The sequence below is a fragment of the Theropithecus gelada genome, chromosome X, assembly GCF_003255815.1.
Source record: "Theropithecus gelada isolate Dixy chromosome X, Tgel_1.0, whole genome shotgun sequence".
NCBI classification, from domain to species: Eukaryota; Metazoa; Chordata; class Mammalia; order Primates; family Cercopithecidae; genus Theropithecus; species Theropithecus gelada.
In genome coordinates, this window is record NC_037689.1 from 1951382 (window position 1) to 1978266 (window position 26885).

A 26885-nucleotide genomic window follows, 5' to 3' on the forward strand; every position below is an offset into this window, starting at 1 on the left:
TCCATTTGTTGGTTTCAGCATCATCTCTTCTCTAAAGTTTCTTAAGATCCCCTCCTTAGCACTGGACATTCCCTTCTTTAATTTCCCTGCTGTACCCAAAGCAGACATGATTCCAGCATTTAGGAAACTTTATTGCACTTGTCCATTTACGTGTCCTAATTTTCCAGTAACATAAAGGCAAGAAGCAAATATTACCATTTTAGTAAGATCAACAGTTAGAGAAGGAAATAAAAGTAGAAAGAATAACTAAATGAGTCAATAAATTCCCCAGTTGTTTTTCTGCTTGCCTGCTGGTGCTTGATTTCACCCAATTAACAGAAACACCACCACCACCACCACCACCACCACCACCACCACACACACACACACACACACACACAGACATTAACCTTGCAGAAGGTCCTCCTAAAACTTTCCTGGGCAGACCCAGCCCCCAAAAGTTTTCTCCAAGTACTGGGCCACAGCCAGGGTCAGATGATCATTAAAGGGTCCAGCCACAACCTGAATACCTAGAGGAAGTCCTTTGAAATTCAGCCCCAGTGGGCACTGGGTCACAGGTAAACCCAGGGCATTGAAGACACCTAAAGAAAACAAACAAAAGAAGTGAGAAATCAAGACCTGTTCCTGAAAACATATTTCTTCATTTATTTTGTCAACAATGAAGACAATAGGTGAAAACATATAATTACAATTTACTATCTACTTAGGACTTAATAATATTTAGAAACTTTACCTGTGTTAAATATTTGACATCACAACAAGCTAATGATATAGAAGCTATTAATTATCACTATTTTTCTGATGAAATAACTGAAGAATAGAGAAGTTAGATAACACATCCATGATCACTTGGCTAGCAAAAGCTGTAATTGAGATCTGAATGCAGAAAATGTCAATAATAGCCTAAAGTTATTTCCCATGATGTTATTCTAACTTGTTTTCCATAGCACTTTCAGAAAAATCGAGTGAATTATAAAGTAGAATAATATATTCTTAAATATATGGATTTTCTTTTAAGTTATAAACATTTTGTAATATCACTTCACACTAATCTAGAGTTGTGATTTGTCATTATTTACCTCATTCATGCTGTTATAAAACTTTATTGTGGCATAATTTATATAAAATAAGATTCCGCATTTCAAATGTAGTTTAATGATTGCTAATAAATTTACAGAATTGTGCAAGCATCACCACAATCTAGTTAGAGAACATTTTTATCATTCACTCCAAAAACTCCATACCAATCAGCAATTACTCTCCATTTCTCTATTCCCCCAATCGCTAGTATCCAGTAATTTAACTTTTATCTATATAGATTTCCTATTCTGAACACTTTCTAGAAATTGCGTTATATAATATGTAACATTTTGTGTCTGATTTCTTCCATTCTGCACAATGTTTTCAAGGCTTATATAAATGATTCTTTTATGGACAAAGACTATTCCATTGAATAAATATACCAAATTTTGATTATCTATTCACCAGTTACTGGACAGTTGGACTAACACTTTTGGCTATTACTAATTATGCTGCAAAAATCAGCAATATAATTACACATTTGTTTATAAGTCTTTGTATGAATATTTGTTTTCGTTTCTTGAGCATATATATACATATATAGGTGAATGAAATAGTGGAGTCTTATGACAAATTTACATTTAACATTTTAAGAAAATGCCAAACTGTTTTCCAAAGAGTCTGCACGAATTTAACAATAGCCTTACCAGAAATATATGAGGGTTCCAGTTACTCCACATGCTCATTAACCCTTATCCTTTTTGTTTATGACTATTTTAGTGAATGTGCATTGATAACTCCTTGTGGTTTTAATATGCATTTCCCTAATGAGCAATTACATTGAACATTCTCTCATGCACTTATGGGCAATTAGTATGTTTTCTTTAGGAAAATGTCTATTGAAATCCATTGTGCATTTTAAGTTGGGTTATTGTCTTATTATTGAGTTGTAAGAGTTTTTCTATGTTTAGAATATAAATCCCCAGTCGTTATATAATTTGCAAATATTTCCCCCTGGTCAGTGTCTTTTCTTTTATTATTGAAGCTATTGAAATAGCTTTTTTTTTAAATTTTGGCAAATTCTAATTTATCGTGTTTTCTTTTGTTGCCTGTGCTTTTGAAGCTGTTTCTAGGAAGCCTTTTATCTCAAGGTCATGAAGATGTACTCATGTTTTCTTATAACAATATTAGAGTTTTAGCTTTTACATTTAGGTCTCCTATTTATTTTACATTAGTTTTTGTATACATTGTGTGTGCGGCAAGGCTCCAACTTTATTCTTTTGCATGTAGATACCCAGTTGTCCTAGAACCATTTGATGAAAAGACTATTAATTCTTCACTGAACTGTACTGAAACATTTTAATAAAGGTTTCAATACTTTTTACTTTATTAAAAGTAAATTGAGAGGAAAGTAAAGAGAGTGATGTCAGCAAGATAACAAACTAGGAGTTCTCCAGTTCCAGTCCCCCTCACAGAAATCCAACTACCAACTATTCGCAGATAAGAATACTTTCATGAATATCCCTGAATTTGGGAGATAGCCCCTCCAGCCACAGAACAGATAACGGCTGCATTCAAAGGGTAAGAGGAATGGTTTCACTTCGTATCATCACCCTCTCTCAAACTGTAAGGGTGCCACAGAAGATTCCCCTGGGCTTATGTTTCTGCAGGGGAAAAGAGAGTTGTAAACATATATCCAGCTTCCTCATTGTTGTGAGGTGCTTTACAGGAAGCTCACTCCTGTCTCTCCATGACAAACATTGGGAATACCAGCAGGTCTAGGGCACCTGAGGTTAGTTAGAAATGAAGAAAAGGGGTGGGGCTCACAATGATGAGCACATGGATTTTGGCAGTAGCTCTTCACTTTTGTCAATGAAGGTGCCAAATGATAGAAAGCAGCCAACTATGGCTCTGCAGGAACCATAGTCCATGGGTTTGCATAGCTGAAGTCCCTAGCCAGCTTCCTTATGTAATGTCACTTCTCTTCTTGAGCCTTTTCCAGGCTTGGAGGCAACTGTAGGTCAGTAATTATCCATGGAATAGAGCATCTGGCCCCACCCAACCCCACTGACTGTATGACAATCCCACTAAGGCTTAATGTTCTCTTTAAGGCTTCCTCAGGCCAGAAGGCAAGTGCTGATCCATGAATACCTGTAAAGGAAGTACCTAACCTGGCTTGTCCCAGGTGGCTGAACAGTAATCCCAGAGACCTCCTTGAGTCTAAGAGCATGAGCACATGGCCCTGACTGACTACAGATTCCAAACAGCAGTACTGTTTTACTGGGGAAGGCAGCATGCAATGCAATCTGATCAGAGGTGATTGCAAAGGACAGCCATCAGCACTGCCAAATTAAAACCCAGCTACTTGTCTCATCAGACTACAAAGCACAGCTCACCATTCCACTCAACCTCAAACTACAGGCAGCAGCTCACCTCAACTAGAGAACCCAAGAGCAAGGTCAGCTGTCCAGGGTTGCTATCAGTTGGTCTACCCAAAATCCCAGGTTAGAATAAATACTGAAAGATTATCATTGCCAAAGAACACCTACAAAGGCTGAAAGAGGTGGTCAGGTACCCAAATGCACAGGCACCAAAACAAGAACACAAAAATTACAAATAATTTCTAAAAATCACAAAAATAAACTAATAAACCTCTATGGACCCTGAATGAACAGAGATCTATGAAATGACTGATAATGAATTCAGAAGTAGTTAAGGAACGTTAAAAGTAAAAGTGTTTAAGGAAAGGTAAGGTAGTTAAAGAAAGTATAAGAAAAAATAATGAAGAAAGTCTGAGAATTATGGGACACTATCAAAATAACCAATGTTTAAGTAACAGAAGTTATGCCATCCCTCCTTCCCCTGGGCTAGGGAGGAAATGAGAAAGCTAAGCAATTCTGCAGCCTTTAGCACAGATACCACAGCTGAAGTACAAAGGAGCAACAGGTATACTGCATGCCACACAACTCCCCACTTTTACTGCTTTCCACCAAATGGGGCTTGTAGGCACCAGGTCACCAGTGCACCTTTCCCTGCTACTGCTTGAACACTGTGGCCATGGCTTGGCATTTCTTTGACAGCCCAAATCCCAGAGGTTGCTACCAACCATTTTGCAGCCACAACTGCCACTAACTTTGCCCCTGCCACCTCTGGGCCAGGGAAAGAGTAGGGAGGCCTGGCACCTACCTGTGCATGCCTCCCACAAAAAAATCCAACACTACATCTGTAGAAGGAAAGTGTGAGTGTACCACGTGCCTCACAGTTTCCAGTTTCCATTTTTCCAACTTCGGAGACCTGCCCTATGCAGTGAAAGGTCCACAGCGTGGCTGGCCTGCCCCCAACTGAATATTTCAGCTGCAGCCCAGAGCCCCTTGGAGAGCCCAATAACCACAGGCCAGTTTCCACCCTCAGGTTCCCACCACTTGACTGGTCTACCTGACCTGCCTGAGAGTTCAACCAGTGACCCAGGGACCAACCCAACTCTCCCCATTACACAGACAGCACTGAACTCTGGGCTGGCTCAACCCAGGTCCAGCTCCTTCAGGACTCGTAAATGTCATCCAGTGGACCATCTAAGGGCCTGGGGACTGGAGAGCTACCTAGCCCAGTCTAACACAGCTAGTACTTACCCAGTCCTCCTGGCACCTGAGGTCAGACTAACCTAACCAGCTCACACCACCACAAATGACACCCACTACATGGGCTGAAAAGCAGACCTCTCCCTTACATGAAGCAGCAACATTAATATGTCAAAGAACAGGTGAGCCATAAAGCTGTCTGTATTTGGGTTGAGTGAGTAAAGATATTCTGCCTCAAAAACACCCCCATGGAAAGTTGCAAGAGAGGCATCTTCCTTGGCTCTCAGACACACTGTGGCCTGGACAGATAACAACGCGCGTCTGAAGTATACATCATGAGCCCTATGACAAGGGTGTGAAAAGGGAACAGATTGTATTCCTGCCTATTTAGGACATGGAGGCAGTGCAACCCCCTCACTTCCAGCAGAGGCCTAAGTGTATGTACCAGGAGTTCCCCCAGTCACCCTTATCAAGACTGGTGCCTGTGCTCATCATTAGAGTATTTGTGGGCAAGCCAAAGGGCCCAAATCAGATCAGGTGTGTCACCACAAACCACAGTCAAGAAGGAAGCTCAGGGCATTGAGAACCCCACTATCTAGCTCATTACCTGAAACAACAGAGATCCCATCAGAGTAAACAAAGATCAAATACCCATCTGCTTGTGCCACATCTGCATCTTACCCTTAAGTGCTACCCCCTGGCCAGCAGGTCAAACTGCATAGCCCAATAAAAATGTTTCCAGTGGCCAGGCACAGTGGCTCAAGCCTGTAATCCCAGCACTTTGGGAGGCCGAGTCGGGTGGATCACCTGAAGTCAGGAGTTCGAGACCAGCCTGACCAACATGGAGAAACCCCATCTCAACTAAAAACACAAAATTTGATGGGTGTGGTGGCACATGCCCATGTCTGTAATCCCAGCTACTTGGGAGGCTGAGGCAGGAGAATCACTTGAACTGGGGAGGTGGAGTTTGTGGTGAGCTGAGATTGATTGCATGCCATTGCACTTTGGCCTGGGCAACAAGAGCAAAACTCTGTCACAAAAACAAATACCATCTGAACAAAAATAAATTTCAAAAGTAAGTGACAATACCTCAAGATGAGAAGAACTCAGCATAAGAAATCTGGCACCATGAAAAAGCTGAATGTTGGGATACCAACAAGAATCAAACTAGCTTTCTAGCAATGGACCCTAACCAAAATGGAAACTCAGAAATGACAGATAAAGAATTCAAACTGTGGATTGTCAAGATGCTCCACAAGATCCAAGACAAGATTGAAAACCAACCAAAAAGAAACTATGAGGGCAATTCAGAATATGAAGGAAGAGATAAATATATTTTTAAAAAATCAAACAGGATTTCTGGAAACGAAAAATTCACTTAAAGAATTTCAAAATACAGTTGAACACTTTAATAATAGACTAGACCAAGTAGAAGAAAGAATTTCACAGACTGAAGAACAGTCTCTCAAACTAAACTGGTCACACAAAAATAAAGAAAAAATAATTTTAAAAAATGGAACAAAGCCTTTGTGAAATACGGGATTATGTAAAGCAAAAAAATCTATAACATATTGGCATTTCTAAGAGAGAGGAAGAAAACATAAACAACCTTGAAAACATATGTGAGGAAATAATTCAGGAACATTTTGCTAATCTTGCTAGAAAGATATCCACATAGAAGAAACTCAGAGAACACCTGTGAGATATTATTTAAAATAAACATTATGAAGGTATATAGTGATCACACTATCTAAAGTCAATAATAAAAAAGAAAACATTAAAGATAGGTAGAGAGGGGAGGGCGGAGCAAGATGGCCAAATAGCAACAGCTCCAGTCTCCAACTCCCAGCACGAGCGACACAGAAGACCGGAGATTTCTGTATTTTCAACTGAGGTACTGGGTTCATCTCACTAGTGAGTGCAGGACAATCGGTGCTGGTCAGCTGCTGCAGCCCCACCAGTGAGAGCTGAAGCAGGGCGAGACATCCCCTCACCTGGGAAGCACAAGGGGGAAGGGAATCCCTTTTCCTAGCCAGGGGAACTGAGACACACAACACCTGGAAAATTGGGTAACTCCCACCCCAATACTGTGCTTTAAGAAAACGGGCACACCAGGAAATTATATCACACACCTGGCCGGGAGGGTCCCACGCCCATGGAGCCTCCCTCATTGCTAGCACAGCAGTCTGCGATCTAACCGCAAGGCAGCAGCGAGGCTGAGGGAGGGGCGCCCGCCATTGCTGAGGCTTAAGTAGGTAAACAAAGCCTCTGGGAAGCTCTAACTGGGTGGAGCTCACAGCAGCTCAAGGAAACCTTCCTGTCTCTGTAGACTCCACCTCTGGGGACAGGGCACAGCTAAACAACAACAAAAGCAGCAGACACCTCTGCAGACGCAAACGACTCTGTCTGACAGCTTTGAAGAGAGCAGTGGATCTCCCAACATGGAGGTTGAGATATGAGAAGGGACAGACTGCCTGCTCAAGTGGGTCCCTGACCCCTGAGAAGCCTAACTGGGAGACATCCCCCACTAGGGGCAGTCTGACACCCCACACCTCACAGGGTGGAGTACACCCCTGAGAGGAAGCTTCCAAAGCAAGAATCAGACAGGTACACTCGCTATTCAGCAATATTCTATCTTCTGCAGCCTCTGCTGCTGATACCCAGGCAAACAGGGTTTGGAGTGGACCTCAAGCAATCTCCAACAGACCTACAACTGAGGGTCCTGACTGTTAGAAGGAAAACTATCAAACAGGAAGGACACCTACACCAAAACCCCATCAGTACGTCACCATCATCAAAGACCAGAGGCAGATAAAACCACACAGATGGGGAAAAAGCAGGGCAGAAAAGCTGGAAATTCAAAAAATAAGAGCGCATCTCCCCCGGCAAAGGAGCGCAGCTAATCGCCAGCATCGGATCAAAGCTGGACAGAGAATGACTTTGACGAGATGAGAGAAGAAGGCTTCAGTCCATGAAACTTCTCAGAGCTAAAGGAGGAATTACGTACCCAGCGCAAAGAAACTAAAAATCTTGAAAAAAAGTGGAAGAATTGATAGCTAGAGTAATTAATGCAGAGAAGGTCATAAACGAAATGAAAGAGATGAAAATCATGACACGAGAAATATGTGACAAATGCACAAGCTTCAGTAACCGACTCGATCAACTGGAAGAAAGAGTATCAGCGATTGAGGATCAAATGAATGAAATGAAGCGAGAAGAGAAACCAAAAGAAAAAAGAAGAAACAGAAATGAACAAAGCCTGCAAGAAGTATGGGATTATGTAAAAAGACCAAATCTACGTCTGATTGGGGTGCCTGAAAGTGAGGGGGAAAATGGAACCAAGTTGGAAAACACTCTTCAGGATATCAACCAGGAGAACTTCCCCAACCTAGTAGGGCAGGCCAACATTCAAATCCAGGAAATACAGAGAATGCTACAAAGATAATCCTCGAGAAGAGCAACTCCAAGACACATAATTGCCAGATTCAACAAAGTTGAAATAAAGGAAAAATTCTTAAGGGCAGCCAGAGAGAAAGGTCGGGTTACCCACAAAGGGAAGCCCATCAGACTAACAGCAGATCTCTCGGCAGAAACTCTACAAGCCAGAAGAGAGTGGGGGCCAATATTCAACATTCCTAAAGAAAAGAATTTTAAATCCAGAATTTCATATCCAGCCAAACTAAGTTTCACCAGTGAAGGAGAAATAAAATCCTTTACAGATAAGCAAATGCTTAGAGATTTTGTCACCACTAGGCCTGCCTTACAAGAGACCCTGAAGGAAGCACTAAACATGGAAAGGAACAACCGGTACCAGCCATCTCAAAAACATGCCAAAATGTAAAGACCATCAAGGCTAGGAGAAACTGCATCAACTAACTAGCAAAACAACGAGTTAATATCATAATGGCAGGATCAAGTTCACACACAACAATATTAACCTTAAATGTAAATGGACTAAATGCCCCAATTAAAAGACACAGACTGGCAAACTGGATAAAGAGTCAAGACCCATTGTCTGCTGTATTCAGGAGACACATCTCACATGCAGAGACATATATAGGCTCAAAATAAAGGGATGGAGGAAGATTTACCAAGCAAAAGGAGAACAAAAAAAAGCAGGGATTGCAATACTAGTCTCTGATAAAATAGACTTTAAACCATCAAAGATCAAAAGAGACAAGGAAGGCCATTACATAATGGTAAAGGGATCAATTCAACAGGAAGAGCTAACTATCCTAAATATATATGCACCCAATATAGGAGTACCCAGATTCATAAAGCAAGTCCTTAGAGACTTACAAAGAGACTTAGACTCCCATACAATAATAATGGGAGACTTCAACACTCCACTGTCAACATTAGACAGATCAATGAGACAGAAAGTTAACAAGGATATTCAGGAATTGAACTCATCTCTGCAGCAAGCAGACCTAATAGACATCTATAGAACTCTCCACCCCAAATCAACAGAATATACATTCTTCTCAGCACCACATCGCACTTACTCCAAAATTGACCACATAATTGGAAGTAAAGCACGCCTCAGCAAATGTAGAAGAACAGAAATTATAACAAACTGTCTCTCAGACAACAGTGCAATCAAACTAGAACTCAGGACTAAGGAACTCAATCAAAACCGCTGAACTACATGGAAACTGAACAACCTGCTCCTGAATGACTACTGGGTACATAAAGAAATGAAGGCAGAAATAAAGATGTTCTTTGAAACCAATGAGAACAAAGATACAACATACCAGAATCTCTGGGACACATTTAAAGCAGTGTGTAGAGGGAAATTTATAGCACTAAATGCCCACAAGAGAAAGCTGGAAAGATCTAAAATTGACACTCTAACATCACAATTAAAAGAACTAGAGAAGCAAGAGCAAACACATTCGAATGCTAGCAGAGGGCAAGAAATAACTAAGATCAGAGCAGAACTGAAGGAGATAGAGACACAAAAAACCCTCCAAAAAATCAATGAATCCAGGAGTTGGTTTTTTGAAAAGTTCAAAAAAATTGACAGACCGCTAGAAAGACTAATAAAGAAGAAACGAGAGAAGAATCAAATAGACGCAATAAAAAATGATAAAGGGGATATCACCACTGACCCCACAGAAATACAAACTACCATCAGAGAATACTATAAACACTTCTACGCAAATAAACTGGAAAAATCTAGAAGAAATGGATAATTTCCTGGACACTTACACTCTTCCAAGCCTAAACCAGGAAGAAGTTGAATCCCTGAATAGACCAATAGCAGGCTCTGAAATTGAGGCAATAATTAATAGCCTACCAACCAAAAAATGTCCAGGACCAGATGGATTCACAGCTGAATTCTACCAGAGGTACAAGGAGGAGTTGGTACCATTCCTTCTAAAACTATTCCAATCAGTAGAAAAAGAGGGAATCCTCCCTAACTCATTTTATGAGGCCAACATCATCCTGATATCAAAGCCTGGCAGAGACACAACAAAAAAAAGAGAATTTTAGACCAATATCCCTGATGAACATCGATGCAAAAATCCTCAATAAAATACTGGCAAACCGGATCCAGCAGCACATCAAAAAGCTTATCCACCATGATCAAATGGACTTCATCCCTGGGATGCAAGGCTGGTTCAACATTCGCAAATCAATAAACATAATCCAGCATATAAACAGAACCAAAGACAAGAACCACATGATTATCTCAATAGATGCAGAAAAGGCTTTTGACAAAATTCAACAGCCCTTCATGCTAAAAACGCTCAATAAATTCGGTATTGATGGAACGTACCTCAAAATAATAAGAGCTATTTATGACAAACCCACAGCCAATATCATACTGAATGGGCAAAAACTGGAAAAATTCCCTTTGAAAACTGGCACAAGACAGGGATGCCCTCTCTCACCACTCCTATTCAACACAGTGTTGGAAGTTCTGGCTAGGGCAATCAGGCAAGAGAAAGAAATCAAGGGTATTTAGTTAGGAAAAGAAGAAGTCAAATTGTCCCTGTTTGCAGATGACATGATTGTATATTTAGAAAACCCCATTGTCTCAGCCCAAAATCTCGTTAAGCTGATAAGCAACTTCAGCAAAGTCTCAGGATACAAAATTAATGTGCAAAAATCACAAGCATTCTTATACACCAGTAACAGACAAACAGAGAGCCAAATCAGGAATGAACTTCCATTCACAATTGCTTCAAAGGAATAAAATACCTAGGAATCCAACTTACAAGGGATGTAAAGGACCTCTTCAAGGAGAACTACAAACCACTGCTCAGTGAAATAAAAGAGGACACAAACAAATGGAAGAACATACCATGCTCATGGATAGGAAGAATCAATATCGTGCAAATGGCCATACTGCCCAAGGTAATTTATAGATTCAATGCCATCCCCATCAAGCTACCAATGAGTTTCTTCACAGAATTGGAAAAAACTGCTTTAAAGTTCATATGGAACCAAGAAAGAGCCCGCATCTCCAAGACAATCCTAAGTCAAAAGAAGAAAGCTGGAGGCATCACGCTACCTGAATTCAAACTATACTACAAGGCTACAGTAACCAAAACAGCATGGTACTGGTACCAAAACAGAGATATAGACCAATGGAACAGAACAGAGTCCTCAGAAATAATACCACACATCGACAGCCATCTGATCTTTGACAAACCTGAGAGAAACGAGAAATGGGAAAGGATTCCCTGTTTAATAAATGGTGCTGGGAAAATTGGCTAGCCATAAGTAGAAAGCTGAAACTGGATCCTTTCCTTACTCCTCATATGAAAATTAATTCAAGATGGATTAGAGACTTAAATGTTCGACCTAATACCATAAAAACCCTAGAGGAAAACCTAGGTAATACCATTCAGGACATAGGCATGGGCAAAGACTTCATGTCTAAAACACCAAAAGCAACGGCAGCAAAAGCCAAAATTGACAAATGGGGTCTAATTAAACTAAAAAGCTTCTGCACAGCAAAATAAACTACCATCAGGGTCTTGACTCTTTATCCAATTTACCAGTCTGTGTCTTTTAATTGGGGCATTTAGCTCATTTACATTTAAGGTTAATATTTTTGTGTGTGAAACTGATTCTGTCTTCATGATGCTAGCTACTTATTTTGCATGTTAGTTGATGCTGTTTCTTCATAGTGTCATTGGTCTTTATATTTTAGTGTGTTTTTGCAGTGGTTAGTATCAGATTTTCCTTTACATATTTAGTGAAATTCTGAGTTAAAAATTCTTTTCTTGGAGAATATTGGCTCCCACTCTCTTCTGGCTTGTAGGGTTTCTGCGGAGACATCTGTTGTTAGTCTGGTGGGTTTCCCTTTGTAGGTAACCTGATCCTTCTCTCTGGCTTCCCTTAACATTTATTCCAGCCTTTCAACCTTGGAGAATCTGATGATTACGTGTCATGGGGTTGCTCTTCTTGAGGAGTATCTTAATGGTATTGTCAGTATTTCCTGAATTTGAATGTTGGTCTGTCTTGCTAGGTTGTGGAAGTTTTCCTGGATAATATCCTGAAGTGTGTTGTCCAACTTGGTTCCATTCTCCCCATCACTTTCAGGGACCCCAATCCATCATAGGTTCATTCTTTTCCCATAGTTCCATATTTGTTGAAGGCTTTTTTCCATTCCTTTTCATTCTTTTTTCTCTAATCTTGTCTTCATGCCTTCCTTGCATTGGTTTAGAAAGTGCTTCTTTAGCTCAAATGAGTTTTTATTACCCACTTTTTGAAGCCTACTTCTGTCAATTCATCAAACTCATTCTCCATGCATTTTTGTGCCCTTGATGAAGAGAATTTTTGATCACTTGGAGGAGAAGAGGCATTGTCGTTTTGGGAATTTTCAGCATTTTCGTGCTGTTTTTTCTTCATTTTAATGGATTTATCTACCTTTGATCTTTGAGGTTGATGACCTTTGGATGGGGTTTTGTATGTTTTTCTTTATGCTGATGTTGATGTTGTTGCTTTCTTTTTGTTAGTTTTTTTTTTATCTGCCTCTGGTCTTTGATGATGGTGATGTACTGATGGGGTTTTGGTGTGGGTGTCCTTCCTGTTAGTTTTCCTTCTAACAGTCAGGACCCTCAGCTGTAGGTCTGTTGGAGATTGCTTGAGGTCCACTCCAGACCCTGTTTGCCTGGGTATCAGCAGTGGAGGCTGCAGAAGATAGAATATTGCTGAACAGTGAGTGTATCTGTTTGACTCTTGCTTTGGAAACTTCCTCTCAGGGGTGTACTCCACCCTGTGAGGTGTGGGGTGTCGGTCTGCCCCTAGTTGGGGATGTCTCCCAGTTAGGCTACTCAGAGGTCAGGGACTCACTTGAGCAGACTGTCCATTCTCAGATCTCAGCCTCCGTGTTGCGAGATCCACTGCTCTCTTCAAAGCTGTCAGACAGAATCATTTGCGTCTGTAGAGGTTTCGGTTGCTTTTTGTTGTTGTTGTTGTTGTTGTTGTTTATTGTTTAGCTGTACCCTGTCCCCAGAGGTGGAGTCTACAGAGACAGGCAGGACTCCTTGAGCTGCTGTGAGCTCCACCTAGTTCGAGCTTCCCAGCAGCTTTATCTACTTAAGCCTCAGCAATGGCGGGCGCCCCTCCCCAGCCTCGCTGCTACCTTGCCTCGAGATCGCAGACTGCTGTGCTAGCAATGAGGGAGGCTCCGTGGGCATGGGACCCTCCTGGCCAGGTGTGGGATATAATCTCCTGGTGTGCCCATTTACTAAGATCCTTGGTAGAGCGCAGTATTGGGTTGGGAGTTACCCGATTTTCCAGGTGTTTTGTGTCTCAGTTCCCCTGGCTAGGAAAAGGGATTCCCTTCCCCCTTGGGCTTCCCAGGTGAGGTGATGCCTCACCCTGCTTCAGCTCTCACTGGTCGGGCTGCAGCAGCTGACCAGCACCGACTGTCCCACACTCCCTAGTGAGATGAACCCAGTACCTCAGTTGAAAATGCAGAAATCACCTGTCTTCTGTGTTGCTCGTGCTGGGAGTTGGAGACTGGAGCTGTTCCTATTCGGCCATCTTGCTCCACCCTTGTTAGTTTTTTTGTAGCAGCCAGGCCCCTCTTCTGCATGTCTGCTGAAGTTTCTTGGAGGTCCACTCCAGAACCTATTTGTCTGGGTATCACCAGCGGAGGCTGCAGAACAGTAAAGATTGCTGCCTGCTTCTTCCTCTGGAAGCTCAATCCCAGAGCGGCACTGGCTTGATGCCAGCCAGAGCTCTTCTGTATGAGGTGTGTGTCAAATCCTGTTGGGAGGTCTCTCCCAGTCACGAGGCACAAGGTTTAGGGACCCACTTGAAGAGGCAGTCTCTCCCTTAGCAGAGCTTGAGCACTGTTCTGGGATAAACTCCCTTGTCAAGATCTGCTGTTCTCCTCAGAGCCAGCAGGCAGAAATATTTAAGTTCACTGAAGCTGTGCCCACAGTCACCCCCATGTGCTCTGCCCCAGGGAGATGAAAGACTTATCTATAAGTCCCTGCCTGGGGCTGCTGCCTTTCTTTCAGAGATAACCTGCCCAGTGAGGAGGAATCTAGAGAGGCAGTCCGGCCACAGCTGCTTTTGCCATGCTGTGTTGAATTCCGTTCAGTCTGTACTTCCAGGCCTCTTTAGCACTCTCAGGGGAAAACGACCTAGTCAAGCCTCAGTAATGGTGGATGTCCCTCCGCTCACCAAGCTAGATCATCCCAGGTTGACTTCAGACTCCTGTGCTGGCAGTGAGAATTTCAAGCTAGTGGTTTTTAGCTTGTTTGTCTCCATGGGAGTGGGAACCACTGAGCAAGACCATTTGGCTCCCTGGCTTCAGCCCCCTTTCCCTCTTTCCAGTGGAGTGAACAGTTCTGTCTCAGTGGAGTTCCATGTGCCACTGGGGAACAACAAGAAAACAACTCTTGGGGCTAGCTCAGTGACTGCTTAAACAGCCTCCCAGTTTTGTGTTTCAAACCCAGGTCCCTGGTGGTGTAGGCACAAGAGGGAATCTCTTGTTCTGTGGATTGCAAACCTGTGGGAAAAGGGTAATATCTGGGCTGGATAGCCCAGTTCCTCATGGCTTCCCTTGGCTGAGGAAGGGAGGCCCCCTGCTCCTTGTACTTCCCAGGTGAGGCGATGCCCAAAACTGCTGCTGCTTGCCCTCCATGGTCTGCACCCACTGCCTAACCAGTCCCAGTGAGATGATTAGGTTACCTCAATGGCAAATGCAGAAATCACCCCCATTCTGCGTTGGTCTCACTGGGACTTGCAGACTGAAGCTGCTGTTCCTATTCAGCCATCTTGACATCCATCTTCCTAGGTTTTCCTCTAGGATTTTTTCTTTTTTTCTTCTTCTCTTTTTTTTCTTTTTATGGAGTCTTGCTCTGTCACCCAGGTTGGAGTGCAGTCGTGCCATCTTGATTCACTGCAACGTCTGCCTCCTGAGTTCAAGCAATTCTACTGCCTCAGCCTCCTGAGTAGCTGGGATTACATGACACCTGCCCAGCTATCTGTCAATATTTTTATAGTTTGAGGTCTTACATTTAAATATTTAATCTACCTGAAGTTAATTTTCATATATGGTGACAGGTAGAGATCCAGTTTCATTCCTCTGCATATGGCAGGCAAACTATTATAGTATCATTTATTGAATAGAGAGTCCTTCCTCCATTGCTTACTTTTGCTCATTTTGTTGAAGATCAGATGGTTGTAGGTGGCAGGTTTATTTCTGGGTTCTCAATTTTGTTTCCTTGATCTGTGCATCTCTTTTTTTGTAGCAGTACCATGCTGTTTTGATTATTGTAGCCTTATAGAACATTTCGAAGTTGGGCAATGTGATGCTTCTGTATTTGTTCTTTTTGATTAATATTGCTTTAGCCATTGAGGCTCTTGTTTGTTCCAAATGAATTTAAGAATAATTTTGTCAAATTTTGTCAAAGGCATTGGTATTTTGATAGGAATACTGTTGAATCTATAAATTGCTTTGGGCAGTATGGCCATTTTAACTATGTGGATCCTTCCAATATATGAGCATGAAATATTTTTCCATTTATTTGTGTTATCTCTGATGTCTTTTAGCTGTGTTTTGCAGTTCTCCTTGTAAAAATCTTTACCTCATTGGTTAGATGGGTTCCTAGGTATTCCGTTTTTTGTGACTATTGTAAATGGAATTCTGTTCTTCATTTGATTCTCACCTAGAAAAATATTGGTGTATAATAATGTTAATAATTTTTGTACATTGATTTAGTATATTAAAATTTTACTGAATTCATTAATCAGTTCCAGGAGACTTAGCAGAGTCTTCAGGGTTTTCTAGGTATTGAATCATATCAGTAAAGAGAGAGAATGTGATTTTCTCTCTTTTTATTTGGGTGCCTTTTATTTATTCCCTTTCTTCATTGCCCTGGCTAGTACTTCCAGTACTATATTGAATAGGAGTGGTGAAAGTGGGCATACTTGTCTTGTTCCAGTTCCCAAGGGGAACTCTTCCAGTTTTTGCTCATTCGGTATTATGTTGGCTGTGGGTTTGTCATAGATGGCTTTTACTATTTTTAAGTATGTTACTTTAATGCTTAATCTGTTGAGGGCTTTTGTCATTAAGGGATGTTGGATTATATTATAGGCTTTTTGTGTATCTATTGAGATGATCACATAGCTTTTGCTTTTGATTCTGTTTATTTGATGAATCACATTTATTGATTTGTGTACATTGAATCAACCTTGCATACCAGAAATAAAACTTACATGACTGTGGTGGATTAACTTTTTGATGTGCTACTGGATTTAGTTTGCTATTATTTTGTTGAGAAGTTTTGCATCCGTGTTTATTGGGGACATTGACTTGATTTTTTTTTTTTTTTAATTTACTATACATTTTGTCTCTGCCAGATTTTGGTACCAGAATGGTGCTAGATTCACAGAATGCATTAGGGAGAAGACTCCTCTTTGATTTTATTGGAAAAGTGTGAGTAGGATTGGTATCAGTATCAGTTTTTCCTCATATGTCTGGTAGAATTTGGCCGTGAATCCATGGTCCTGGGCTCTTTTTCGTTGGTAAGTTTTTTTATTAGTGATTCAATTTATGAACTTGTTATTTATATGTTCATGTCTTCACTTTTATCCCTAATTATATCTTGGGAGGTTGTGTGTTTCTAGGAGTTTATCCATTGTATCTATATTTTCTAACTTGTGTGCACAAAGGTGTTCTGTATAGTCTCTAAGGAACTTTTCTATTTCTGTGGAATCAATTGTAATGTCATCTTTGTTGTTTCTTATTGTGCTCGTTTGGATTTTTTTTTTTTATTCCTTGTTAGTTTATCTAATGGTATATCAATCTTGTTTATTCTTTTGAAGGATCAACACTTGTTTTCATTGACTTTTTGTATGGAATTTTGGGTCTCAATTTAGCTCAGTTCTCTGATTTAGTTGTTTATTTTCTTCTACTATATTTGGAGTTGGATGGTTTTTTTTTTTTCTTGTTTTTCTGACTGTGTCTTTAGGTTGTTAATATGAAATCTTTCTAACCTCTTGATGAAGGTGTTTAACACTACAAATTTGTCTCTTATCACGGCTTTAACTGCATCTCAAATTGCATCTTAACTGCATCAGAGAGAGTAAGCTGTGTCTACTATTTCATTAATTTCAAAGTAATTTTTAATTACTGTCTTAATTTTGTTTTTTGCCTAAGAGTTATTCAGTAGAAAGTTGTTTAATTTCCACTTTTTTGGTAGTTTTGAGAGATCTTGGTATTGATTTCTGCTTTTATTACACTATGGTCTGAGAATCTGGTTGGTATGGTTTTGATTTCTTTGAATTCATTGTGATTTGCTTTATGTCCAAGGATGTGGTGGACCTTAGAATATATTCTGTGTATGGATGAGAAAAATATATATTCTGTGGTTGTTGTGTGGAGTACTCTGTAGAGGTTGATTGGGTCCAATTGGTCAAGTGTCATATTTAAGTCCAGAATTTCTTTGTTAGCTTTCTGCCTCAGTGATCTGTCTAACTCTGTGAGTGGGGTGTTAAAAACCCCCATCATTATTTGTGGCTGTCTAAATCTTTTCATTGGTTAGGAAGAACTTACTTTATGAATCCAGATACTTCTATATTGGGTGTATAATATGTCTTATATGTCTTATCAACTCTTGATTCTGATTTTTCTCTACCTCTGGAGTATGTTGCTAAGAATTTTGTTAGTATCACTGAAATTTTAGCTTTCATGGAATTTTTTGCATCTAAGATCTTCCATATTCTGCTCCATGTAAAATCAGCCTCTCTTGGGAAGGGTTGAAGAGCTGCAAGTACTTATGACCAGCCATGACCTTGTTTGGAACTTCTATAATAAGGTGCCACAGGTAATGGAAGCTGTTGGATGTAGCAGTATTCTCTACTTGCCCACAACAGATGCTGTGTAACATGGGTCTGGAAAGAATGGGAGTTGTCAGTCTTTAAGGTCTGCCTTACTCTACTCAGTGTGAAACTTTTGTACCTCAAAGTTGTATCTGAGAAGTGGAGGGGGAAAACAGGTCCCAGCTTAAATATCATAGACTACAACTTTTCTTGTTAGGAATCACTAATTTTTCTTGAATAAATGCTCCTGAATTTGCTTTATGCCATTTGATCATTTTCACACCTGAAATGGTTGTTTCCAGTAATTTCTCCAGTTTTATTGTTGGTTTGTTTGAGAGAGAATTTGCTGAGCTTATTACTGCTATTCTGGGATGCTTATTCTTATTCATATTTTTAATTATACATTTGTTAGTTTAACAAAAAGAATTATGCATTTTGTGCAACAATGCAATGTCCTAGTCAACGGGGATTACATAGGTGAACAAGATAGATACAGACCACAGCCTTTGAGGAGCTAACAATATTGCAGACTATTTTGTTATGGAGAATCTTTGCTTAGACTATGTGAACATTTTATTTTTTGTGTCTAGCTTATCAATTGGGGAGGTGACCAAGCCCACTCTGTTGAAACATCACAAAGCCAAGTTTGTTCTCAGAGAAAAAGAATGCTGTGATCAATTGTTAATGATTGGCATGGGTACAAGAGGGACTCTTGAGGGTGGCATGTTATGATTTTGCCAAACCTAACATATAAATCTTGAGTTTCATGCTAATGTTGGATGCTGAAGAAGTGACAAAAGATCTGCTTAACATTCCTGGAACCAATATCAGTGGGTTTCTCAGATGAGATCTTTAAAATGTTGTATGGCCAATGCTGTTCATCTCAGGATATAAATAGTCCAAGAGATCTTTGAGTACAGACATCTAAACTGAAGTGGGGAGAGGGGAGAAAGCCAGTGGAAGGCCACTTTTGTTAGCTGTTTCCTTCCATCTGTCCTGGTAATCACCTCCCCCAATTATTATGACATATAGGTGTTATGTTGATAATCATTGTATGACTAAAGTGGAAGAAAGCTGTAAATAACTTATTTGAGATACAATGATATGAAACATTGTTGATTGCATGTTACCAGGAAATAGCATAGGCTAATCAAATGTTCAAAGAATCTGTAGACTAGATTATTCTCTTTCATGGCTGTGTTATTCCAGTGACATTATGCAAAGAAAGGAGGATAGGGCAGGTTGCCAAGAAAAATAACATAAGTTTTTTTTTTGCAGTTTTTAGCATGGCTGTGAATGTTCTCCATGACATGCTTACCTTTTCAAACTCATGTTCCTCCTCTCACTCCTCTATTAAAAATTTACTCTCTCCAGTTAGTGTAGTGTTTATACCCTCTGTCCACAGTGTTCCTGATGTGTTTTTCTATTCCATTGCTCATGGGGTTCCTACTGCCTGGACCACTGTAATACTTACCCAACATCCTTCCTCTGACTAATTTCTAGTTCTCCTTCAGGATCCAGGTCAGGGGTCACCTATTCCAGAAAGCCTTCCTTTGTTTTCTTCTATTGAAATTCTCTGTTAACATTTTTCTTCTCTCTTGTACTAAGCTAGGAGCTCCCTGAGGGCATGGAATGTATCTGATTCATCTAACACCAGTGCATACAGTATAGTCCACAATACACGCTTAATAAATTTATTCTCGTTGTAGAATGTCAATGAAGCAAAGTAAGAGAAGGTACTTTGGTTCACTGAGCACCAAGTGAGGTAGAAGAACAAGAGAAGAGAGTTAATTAAGAGCAGTAGGATTTAGAGTCAGACAGACCTGGGTTTGAATCCTTATCACTTCACTTCATAGCTGAGAGACCCTATTCAGCCTCCTGTTTCCTCTTCTGTGTAATAAATAAGGTCACTTCCTCTGAAATCATAGGGCCTGGGATAAAGTCCCAGTTCCAATACTATCTTAGCTATGTGACTTTGCAAATGTCTCCTAAAGAATTTTGTGTCTAAATTCCTTCATCTGTAAAATGAGGACACTAATAGTTTCTCCTTTTTATAGGGCTGCTGTAAGATAAAATGAGATGAGAGATGTAAAACTCAGAACAATTCTAGGAATAGATAAAACAAGGAAAACACATATAACTAATACTATGAAGTAAAACAGGGATATTGATATTACCTACATTAATATCAATATAAACATATACATGTCTTCAATAAATGGTATTATCATCACTATTATCAATAATTTTAAAGTACTCTACACATTATTACATTAAATCCTTCCAACCATCCTTCAAAGTCAACGTAGCATCCTCACCTTAGCAGTAAGAAAGCCAAGGCCCAAAAATTAAATATCTGATTTAATTTACCCATCTTGTAAGTAGGAGGAGAATGTCTCAGTAGGAAAAAAAAAAAAGAATCAGCAATAAAACATTAACCTATTTGGCATCCAACAATTCTACATCTTTGACAAAAGATCTCCCAAACCTCATATATTTTCAGCTTTAGTAAAGACAATAAAAACAAAACATAACTGAGTATTATCAACCCATACATGTAGTGAAAATGACATTGCATTTAAAGTCAGATAGAATACAACTGAATTTCAGTCCTGACCCTGACCCTTAAATCACTTTATAAGTCATTCAGTTTCCCTTCTCAGGTTTTACACAAAGATAACTTCAGTTGCTGTGAGGGATTTGGGGGAAACATAAATGAGATAATGTATAGAATTTCTGGCTCCTAGTACTTCATATATATTAGAAACTTGCTAAATTGCAGTTATCATCTATCATGAGTCTTGTATCAATATTACCTAGAATATCATCTGGCTTACAAGGAACACTCTTTAAATGTGTTCAAGACTAAACTAGAGGGAAAAGTTGCAAACCATAGGAAGCCTCAAGCTGAGGAAAATCCTCCCCAAAAGGTATAAACAGTATATTTCTCCTTGGATTCTAGCCTACTGACTAAAGTATTTTACCTGTCTTCAGAAACCGAGGAGCTAGGTGCTAGAAACTTAAACAGAGCAATTTAGGCAGCAACTTTTTTCAAAGACTTAAGAAATTAAGGCCGGGCATGGTGGCTCATGTGTGTAATCCCAGCACTCTGGGAGGCCAAGGCAGGCAGATCATCTGAGGTCAGGAGTTCGAGACCAGCCTGGCCAACATGGCAAAACCCTGTCTCAACTGAAAATACAAAAATTAGCCTGGTGTGGTGGCAGACTCCTGTAATCCCAGCTACTTGGCAGGCTAAGGCAGGAGAATCGCTTGAGCCTGGAAGGTGGAGGTTGCAGTGAGCCGAGCTTGTGCCATTGCACTCCAGCCTGGGTAACAGAAGCGAAACTCCATGAAAGAAGGAAGGAAGGGAGGGAGGGAGGGAGGAAGGAAGGAAGGAAGGAAGGAAGGAAGGAAGGAAGGAAGGAAGGAAGGAAGGAAGGAAGGAAGGAAAGAAAGAAAGAAAGAAAGAAAGAAAGAAAGAAAGAAAGAAAGAAAGAGAAAGAAAGAAAGAAAGAAAGAAAGAAAGAAAGAAAGAAAGAAAGAAAGAAAGAAAGAAAGAAAGAAAGAAAGAAAGAGAGAGAGAAAGAAAGAAAGAAAGAAAGAGAGAGACAGGAAGACAGGAAAGAAGAAATTAAGAGTGAGTGACCAAAGCCAGGGAGAGAGTAAGGGTGAGGAAATTAAGGATAGAGACTATTTAATATCCTCTCTCTCATCCTCCACAACCCTTATGTTAATTAATTTACATGTATTATTTCATTTAATCTTAACAGCAACACTGCAAGGCATAGATTACCCTGACTTCCTAGATAGGAAATAAGTTGAGAAACATTCAATGTTTTCCTCTAAGATGCAGAAGTAGAAAATTGCAGAGCAAAGGAGTCCAAATTCCAACTTTAAGTGGACCACAGGCTTTTTGGGTGAGAATGCGTATTTGATGAAGACTTTTCTATCTTCATCACAAAGAATAGTGTGGTTCCCTGGGACAAGACCCTGGAGAAACCATAGAAACTGACCTAGTACGGATCCATGGGCCTTTAGACCTCACATAATCATGATCCATCCATAGCTTAAAAACTAGGTGAAGAAAACTAGTTTGGTGAACAATAGAATGAATTGAATTCAAAGGGGATGATAGCTAAGGCCAGTAAACTATCCCTTGGAGAATTGTCTTTTGTACGAGAATCTTCTGGGAAGCCAGAAATCCTGAGAAAAGCTTAACTTGGTTTAATTCAGAGCAGCCAGGGGAGACTTTGCATCTAGTGTGATCACACTGTGTGATAGAAGACAAGTGGCTGAACCTCCCTGAGGCACAGTTCTGTAAAATGTGGATACTCATATGCACTTGTAGGGTTTTGGGGAGAAACCAGATATTGGCAAAGTATATTCCACATATGACATTAGCAACTGTTTTCTGGAGTTTTCAATCACACAACATTTTTATACCTGCATGTTTAAAACTTGTCCAACTGCAAAAGAAAATTATGTTTTCCTTGGAAACATACATCTCTATTTCTTTAAGATTACAGAATGCAAGGAATACAATTAGGTACCTGTGTAAGCAAAGTTGAAAGGCCGTGTTAGAGGGACATGATGCTTAGGTGCCACTGTGGGATGTGAGGGATATAAGAATACACCATCATCACCTAACATCTCCACCAGCTCTTTACGCAGGCTTTCTTCCACTGCCTTAAACTTTTGGTATTTCTCATTGTTATATTTGAGCTTTTCTTCCAACAAAGCCAGCCCTACAGAATGATAACATATATCAAATTAAGGTAATAAACTTCATTTTAATTCATAGTGTTTTTTATCTTTCCTTATTCAAGTAATACATGTTCATTACAGAACACTGAGAAAGTAAGTGATGAAAAAGAAAACTTTATAATCTTACCATCCATTGTCAATCATTTACTTTTAACTCCTTCTAGTTTGTTTTAGTAATGCTACATATAACATTTCTAGCCTCTGCTACTGCATAGTACATCATAAGGATTGTTCACATAATTGAAAACCCATTATAGCTGAGCACGGTGGCTCATGCCTGTAATCCCAGCACTTCTCAAGGCCAAGGCTGGCAGATCACTTGAACCCAGGGGTTCAAGACCAGCTTGGGCAATATGATGAAACCCCATATCTACTAAAAATACAAAAATTAGCCAGGTGTGGTGGTGAGCCCCTGTAGTCCCAGCTACTTAGGAGTTGAGGCAGGAGGATTGCTTAAGCCCAGGAGGTCAACGCTGTAGTGAGTCATAATTGCACCACTGCACTCCAGCCTGGACATGAGAGCAAGTCCCTCAGAAAAGGGAAACAGAGAATAAAAGTTTGGAAAATTTGCAGCCTTAGGATGGATAGAAAAGAAAAAACCCATTTTCTAAGGAGAAATTTACATAAGTAAGGAGGATCCAAATGTTAATCTCCAAGACAATGGAGAAAATGTCTCCAGGGCATTTCAGAGTCCTTTGTGGCAGCCCCTTCCATCACAGGTTCAGAGACCTAAGAGGAAAAATGGTTTCCTGGACCAGGCCCAGGGCCCTCTTGCTGTGTGCAGCCCAGGGACTTGGTGCCCAGCATTCCAGCCCCTCCAGCTATGGCTGGAATCATGGCTAAAAGGGGTAAGGTTTAGCTCAGGTAATTGCTTCAAAGGATGGAAGCCCCAAGCCTTGGTGGCTTCCATGTGGTGTTGGGCCTGTGGGTGAACAAAAATCAAGAATTGATGTTTGAGAACCTCTGCCCAGATTTTACAGTTTGTATGGAAATGCCTGACTGCCCAGACAGAGGTGTGATGCAGGGACAAGGCCCTCATAGAGAACCTCTGCTAGGGCAGTGTGGAAGGGAAATGTGGGGTTGTAGCACCCACACAGAGTTCCCACTGGAGCACTGCCTAGTGGAGCTGTGAGAAGAGGGCCACTGTCCTCCAGACCCCAGAATGGTAGATCCACTGATAGCTTACACAGTACACCCAGAAAAGCCACAGACACTCAATGCCAACACATGAAAGCAACTTGGAGGGAGGCTATACCCTGGAAAGCCATAGGAGTGGAGCTGCCCATGACCACGGGAACCCACCTCTTGCATCAGCATGACCTGGATTAGAGACATGGAGTCAAAGGAGATCATTTTGGAGATTTAAGATTTCACTGCCCCCCTGGATTTTGTACTTGCATGGGGCTTTTAGTCAAAAATTTATATTTAGATATTAAGAAATATTACAGGACATGAAACTGGTCTAGGTAGAAGATGATTTACATACCAATGGAAGGGATGGTGTACACTGACAGACCCAGGCACCATTTGATCAACTCCCACAGAGGATTGACATGTTTCCCATGGTCACCAAGCAAATCCACAAATTTCACAGGTTCCTGAGATTGAAAACAAGAAATAAAATACAAGAATATTTTCTCAAAATAGTAAAGACAAAAATATCTATAAAAGTTTTATAGTAGGATTATGCATAACAGCCAAATACCAGTCAATTGATGAATACATAAATAAAATTTATTAATAAAATATTAGTCACACAATGTAAGTGCTGATATATGATACAATATAGATAAAACTTGAAACATTGTGCCCAGTGAAAGAAGTCAGTAACAAGACACCACACACTTATGAGACTATTTGCATGAAATATCCAGAATAATCAAATCTATAGAGACAGAAAGTAGATTACTGGTTACTTAAGGCTATGGAGGGGCAAGTGGACTGTAGAGTGACTGATAATGAGTATGAGGTCTCTTTTAAGAATGATGAAAATATTCTAAAATTGTGATGATTGTTGCACAATTCTGAATGTACTAAAATCCATTACATTGTATGCATTAAATAGGCACATTGCATAGTATATGAATTATAACTCAATAAACCTGTTATAGGGAAGTGGAGGCAGAGCAGGATGGCTGAATAGAATGCTTCAGCAATCAGTCTCCTTGAAAGAACACCAAATTAAACAACTATGCATGCAATAAAGCACATTCATAATAACCAATAAAGTCAACAATCACAATCACTGGTTTTAACAAAATATCAATAAAAGAGTCATTGAAGAGTGTAGGAAAGATGGTCTTGTATTGCCTACACCAACCCTCCCCCATTGTCCATCAGCACCTATTGTAAGACAATTTGTTTGCTTACAGGACTGTGAGTTAAGTGAATGGGCTACTTTGCATTGGAACCCAGTCTTGCCCTGTCCCACTGGTATGCAACATAGTGAAAAATTATGCTAGCATCAAAGCAGGGAACATTTATAGTGGTTCTGAATGAGGAAAATTCTAAGCTCCAGTGGAAGGAGTCCTGGCTGGCTCTACCACTAGCTGACTAACATGGCCCTAGGCCTGAAGCAAATTTGAGTGACCATCAGGCCACAAGGACTAATAGTCCTTGGAAAAACCCTGGAGCTACACTGTTCTCTCAGAGGCAATTGATTTTGGATGCACCCAACCTAGTGCAACACCAGCTGTGGTGGCCAAAAGAGTGCATACATCACCCTTCCTTTAACTCCAGGCAATGTAGCTGGTGAAGAGACTTCTGTGGCTTTGGGAAAGGAGTGGGAAGAGTACAGAGGATTTTGTCTTGCAACTTGGGTACCAGCTTAGCTATAGTAAAATGAAGCAACAAGGAGATCTCTGAAGCCCCCAATAACAGGCCTTAGCTCCTGTATGGTCTTTCTAGACCCACTCTAGTCAGAAGGGAATTGACTGTACTGAAGGGAAAAACCCAGTACCAGGAGGATTCCCCACCTTCAGACTGAAGAGCACTTGAGTCTCCTATAAACATAAGTCAGGCAGTAGTTGCCATGAGCCTTAGATGAGACCCAGTACTGTGCTAGCTTAATGTTTAATCTAGCACTTTCCCAGCTGTAGTGTCCACAGGAGTACACATGTCACCCCTTTCCCAACTCTAGACAACTCAGCATAAAAACAGACTCCTTCATATTGGGGGAAAGAGAGAGAAGAGAGTGACGTACTTTACCTAGTGACCCAGGAAACTTTCCCTTATATTACTCAACACCACCAAAGCAGTGCCTCTAGGAGTTGGCAAGAGTCACAGCATTCCTGAGCTTAAGAAGCCACCTAATGCTGTTATGGATTCAGTGAAAAAACACTCTGATGGTAGTTTCTTTGGCTGTGCACAAGCTTTTTAGTTTAATTAGATCCCATTTGTCAATTTTGGCTTTTGCTGCCGTTGCTTTTGGTGTTTTTGACATGAAGTCTTTGCCCATGCCTATGTCCTGAATGGTACTACCTAGGTTTTCCTCTAGGGTTTTTATGGTATTAGGTCGAACATTTAAGTCTCTAATCCATCTTGAATTAATTTTCGTATAAGGAGTAAGGAAAGGATCCAGTTTCAGCTTTCTACTTATGGATAGCCAATTTTCCCAGCACCATTTATTAAATAGGGAATCCTTTCCCCATTTCTTGTTTCTCTCAGGTTTGTCAAAGATCAGATGGCTGTAGATGTGTAAATTTTTGCAATCTACTCATCTGACAAAGGGCTAATATCCAGAACCTACAAAGAACTCAAACAAATTTACAAGAAAAAAACAAACAACCCCATCCAAAAGTGGGCAAAGGATATGAACAGACATTTCTCAAAAGAAGACATTCATACAGCCAACAGACACATGAAAAAATGCTCATCATCACTGGCCATCAGAGAAATGCAAATCAAAACCACAATGAGATATCATCTCACACCAGTTAGAATGGCGATCATTAAAAAGTCAGGAAACAACAGGTGCTGGAGAGGATGTGGAGAAATAGGAACACTTTTACACTGTTGGTGGGATTGTAAACTAGTTCAACCATTATGGAAAACAGTATGGAGATTCCTCAAGGATCTAGAACTAGATGTACCATATGATCCAGCCATCCCATTACTGGGGATATACCCAAAGGATTATAAATCTTGCTGCTATAAAGACACATGCACACGTATGTTCATTGCAGCACTATTCACAATAGCAAAGACTTGGAATCAACCCAAATG

At 40.4% G+C, this 26885-nt stretch overlaps 1 protein-coding gene across 3 annotated transcripts in view; it reads right to left on the bottom strand.

The window, feature by feature from the left end:
* Window positions 1-405: 405 nt before the first annotated feature.
* Window positions 406-26885, bottom strand: part of FAAH2 (fatty acid amide hydrolase 2) — a 228966-nt gene continuing 202486 nt past the window's right edge. For all 3 annotated transcript variants that reach the window (XM_025372131.1, XM_025372129.1, XM_025372128.1), the window contains 3 exons: window positions 24148-24259; window positions 22448-22642; window positions 406-581 (listed from right to left, as the gene is read on the bottom strand). In XM_025372131.1, the coding sequence (XP_025227916.1) occupies window positions 406-581; window positions 22448-22642; window positions 24148-24259 (483 nt within the window). The remainder of the gene's footprint in view (window positions 582-22447; window positions 22643-24147; window positions 24260-26885) is intronic.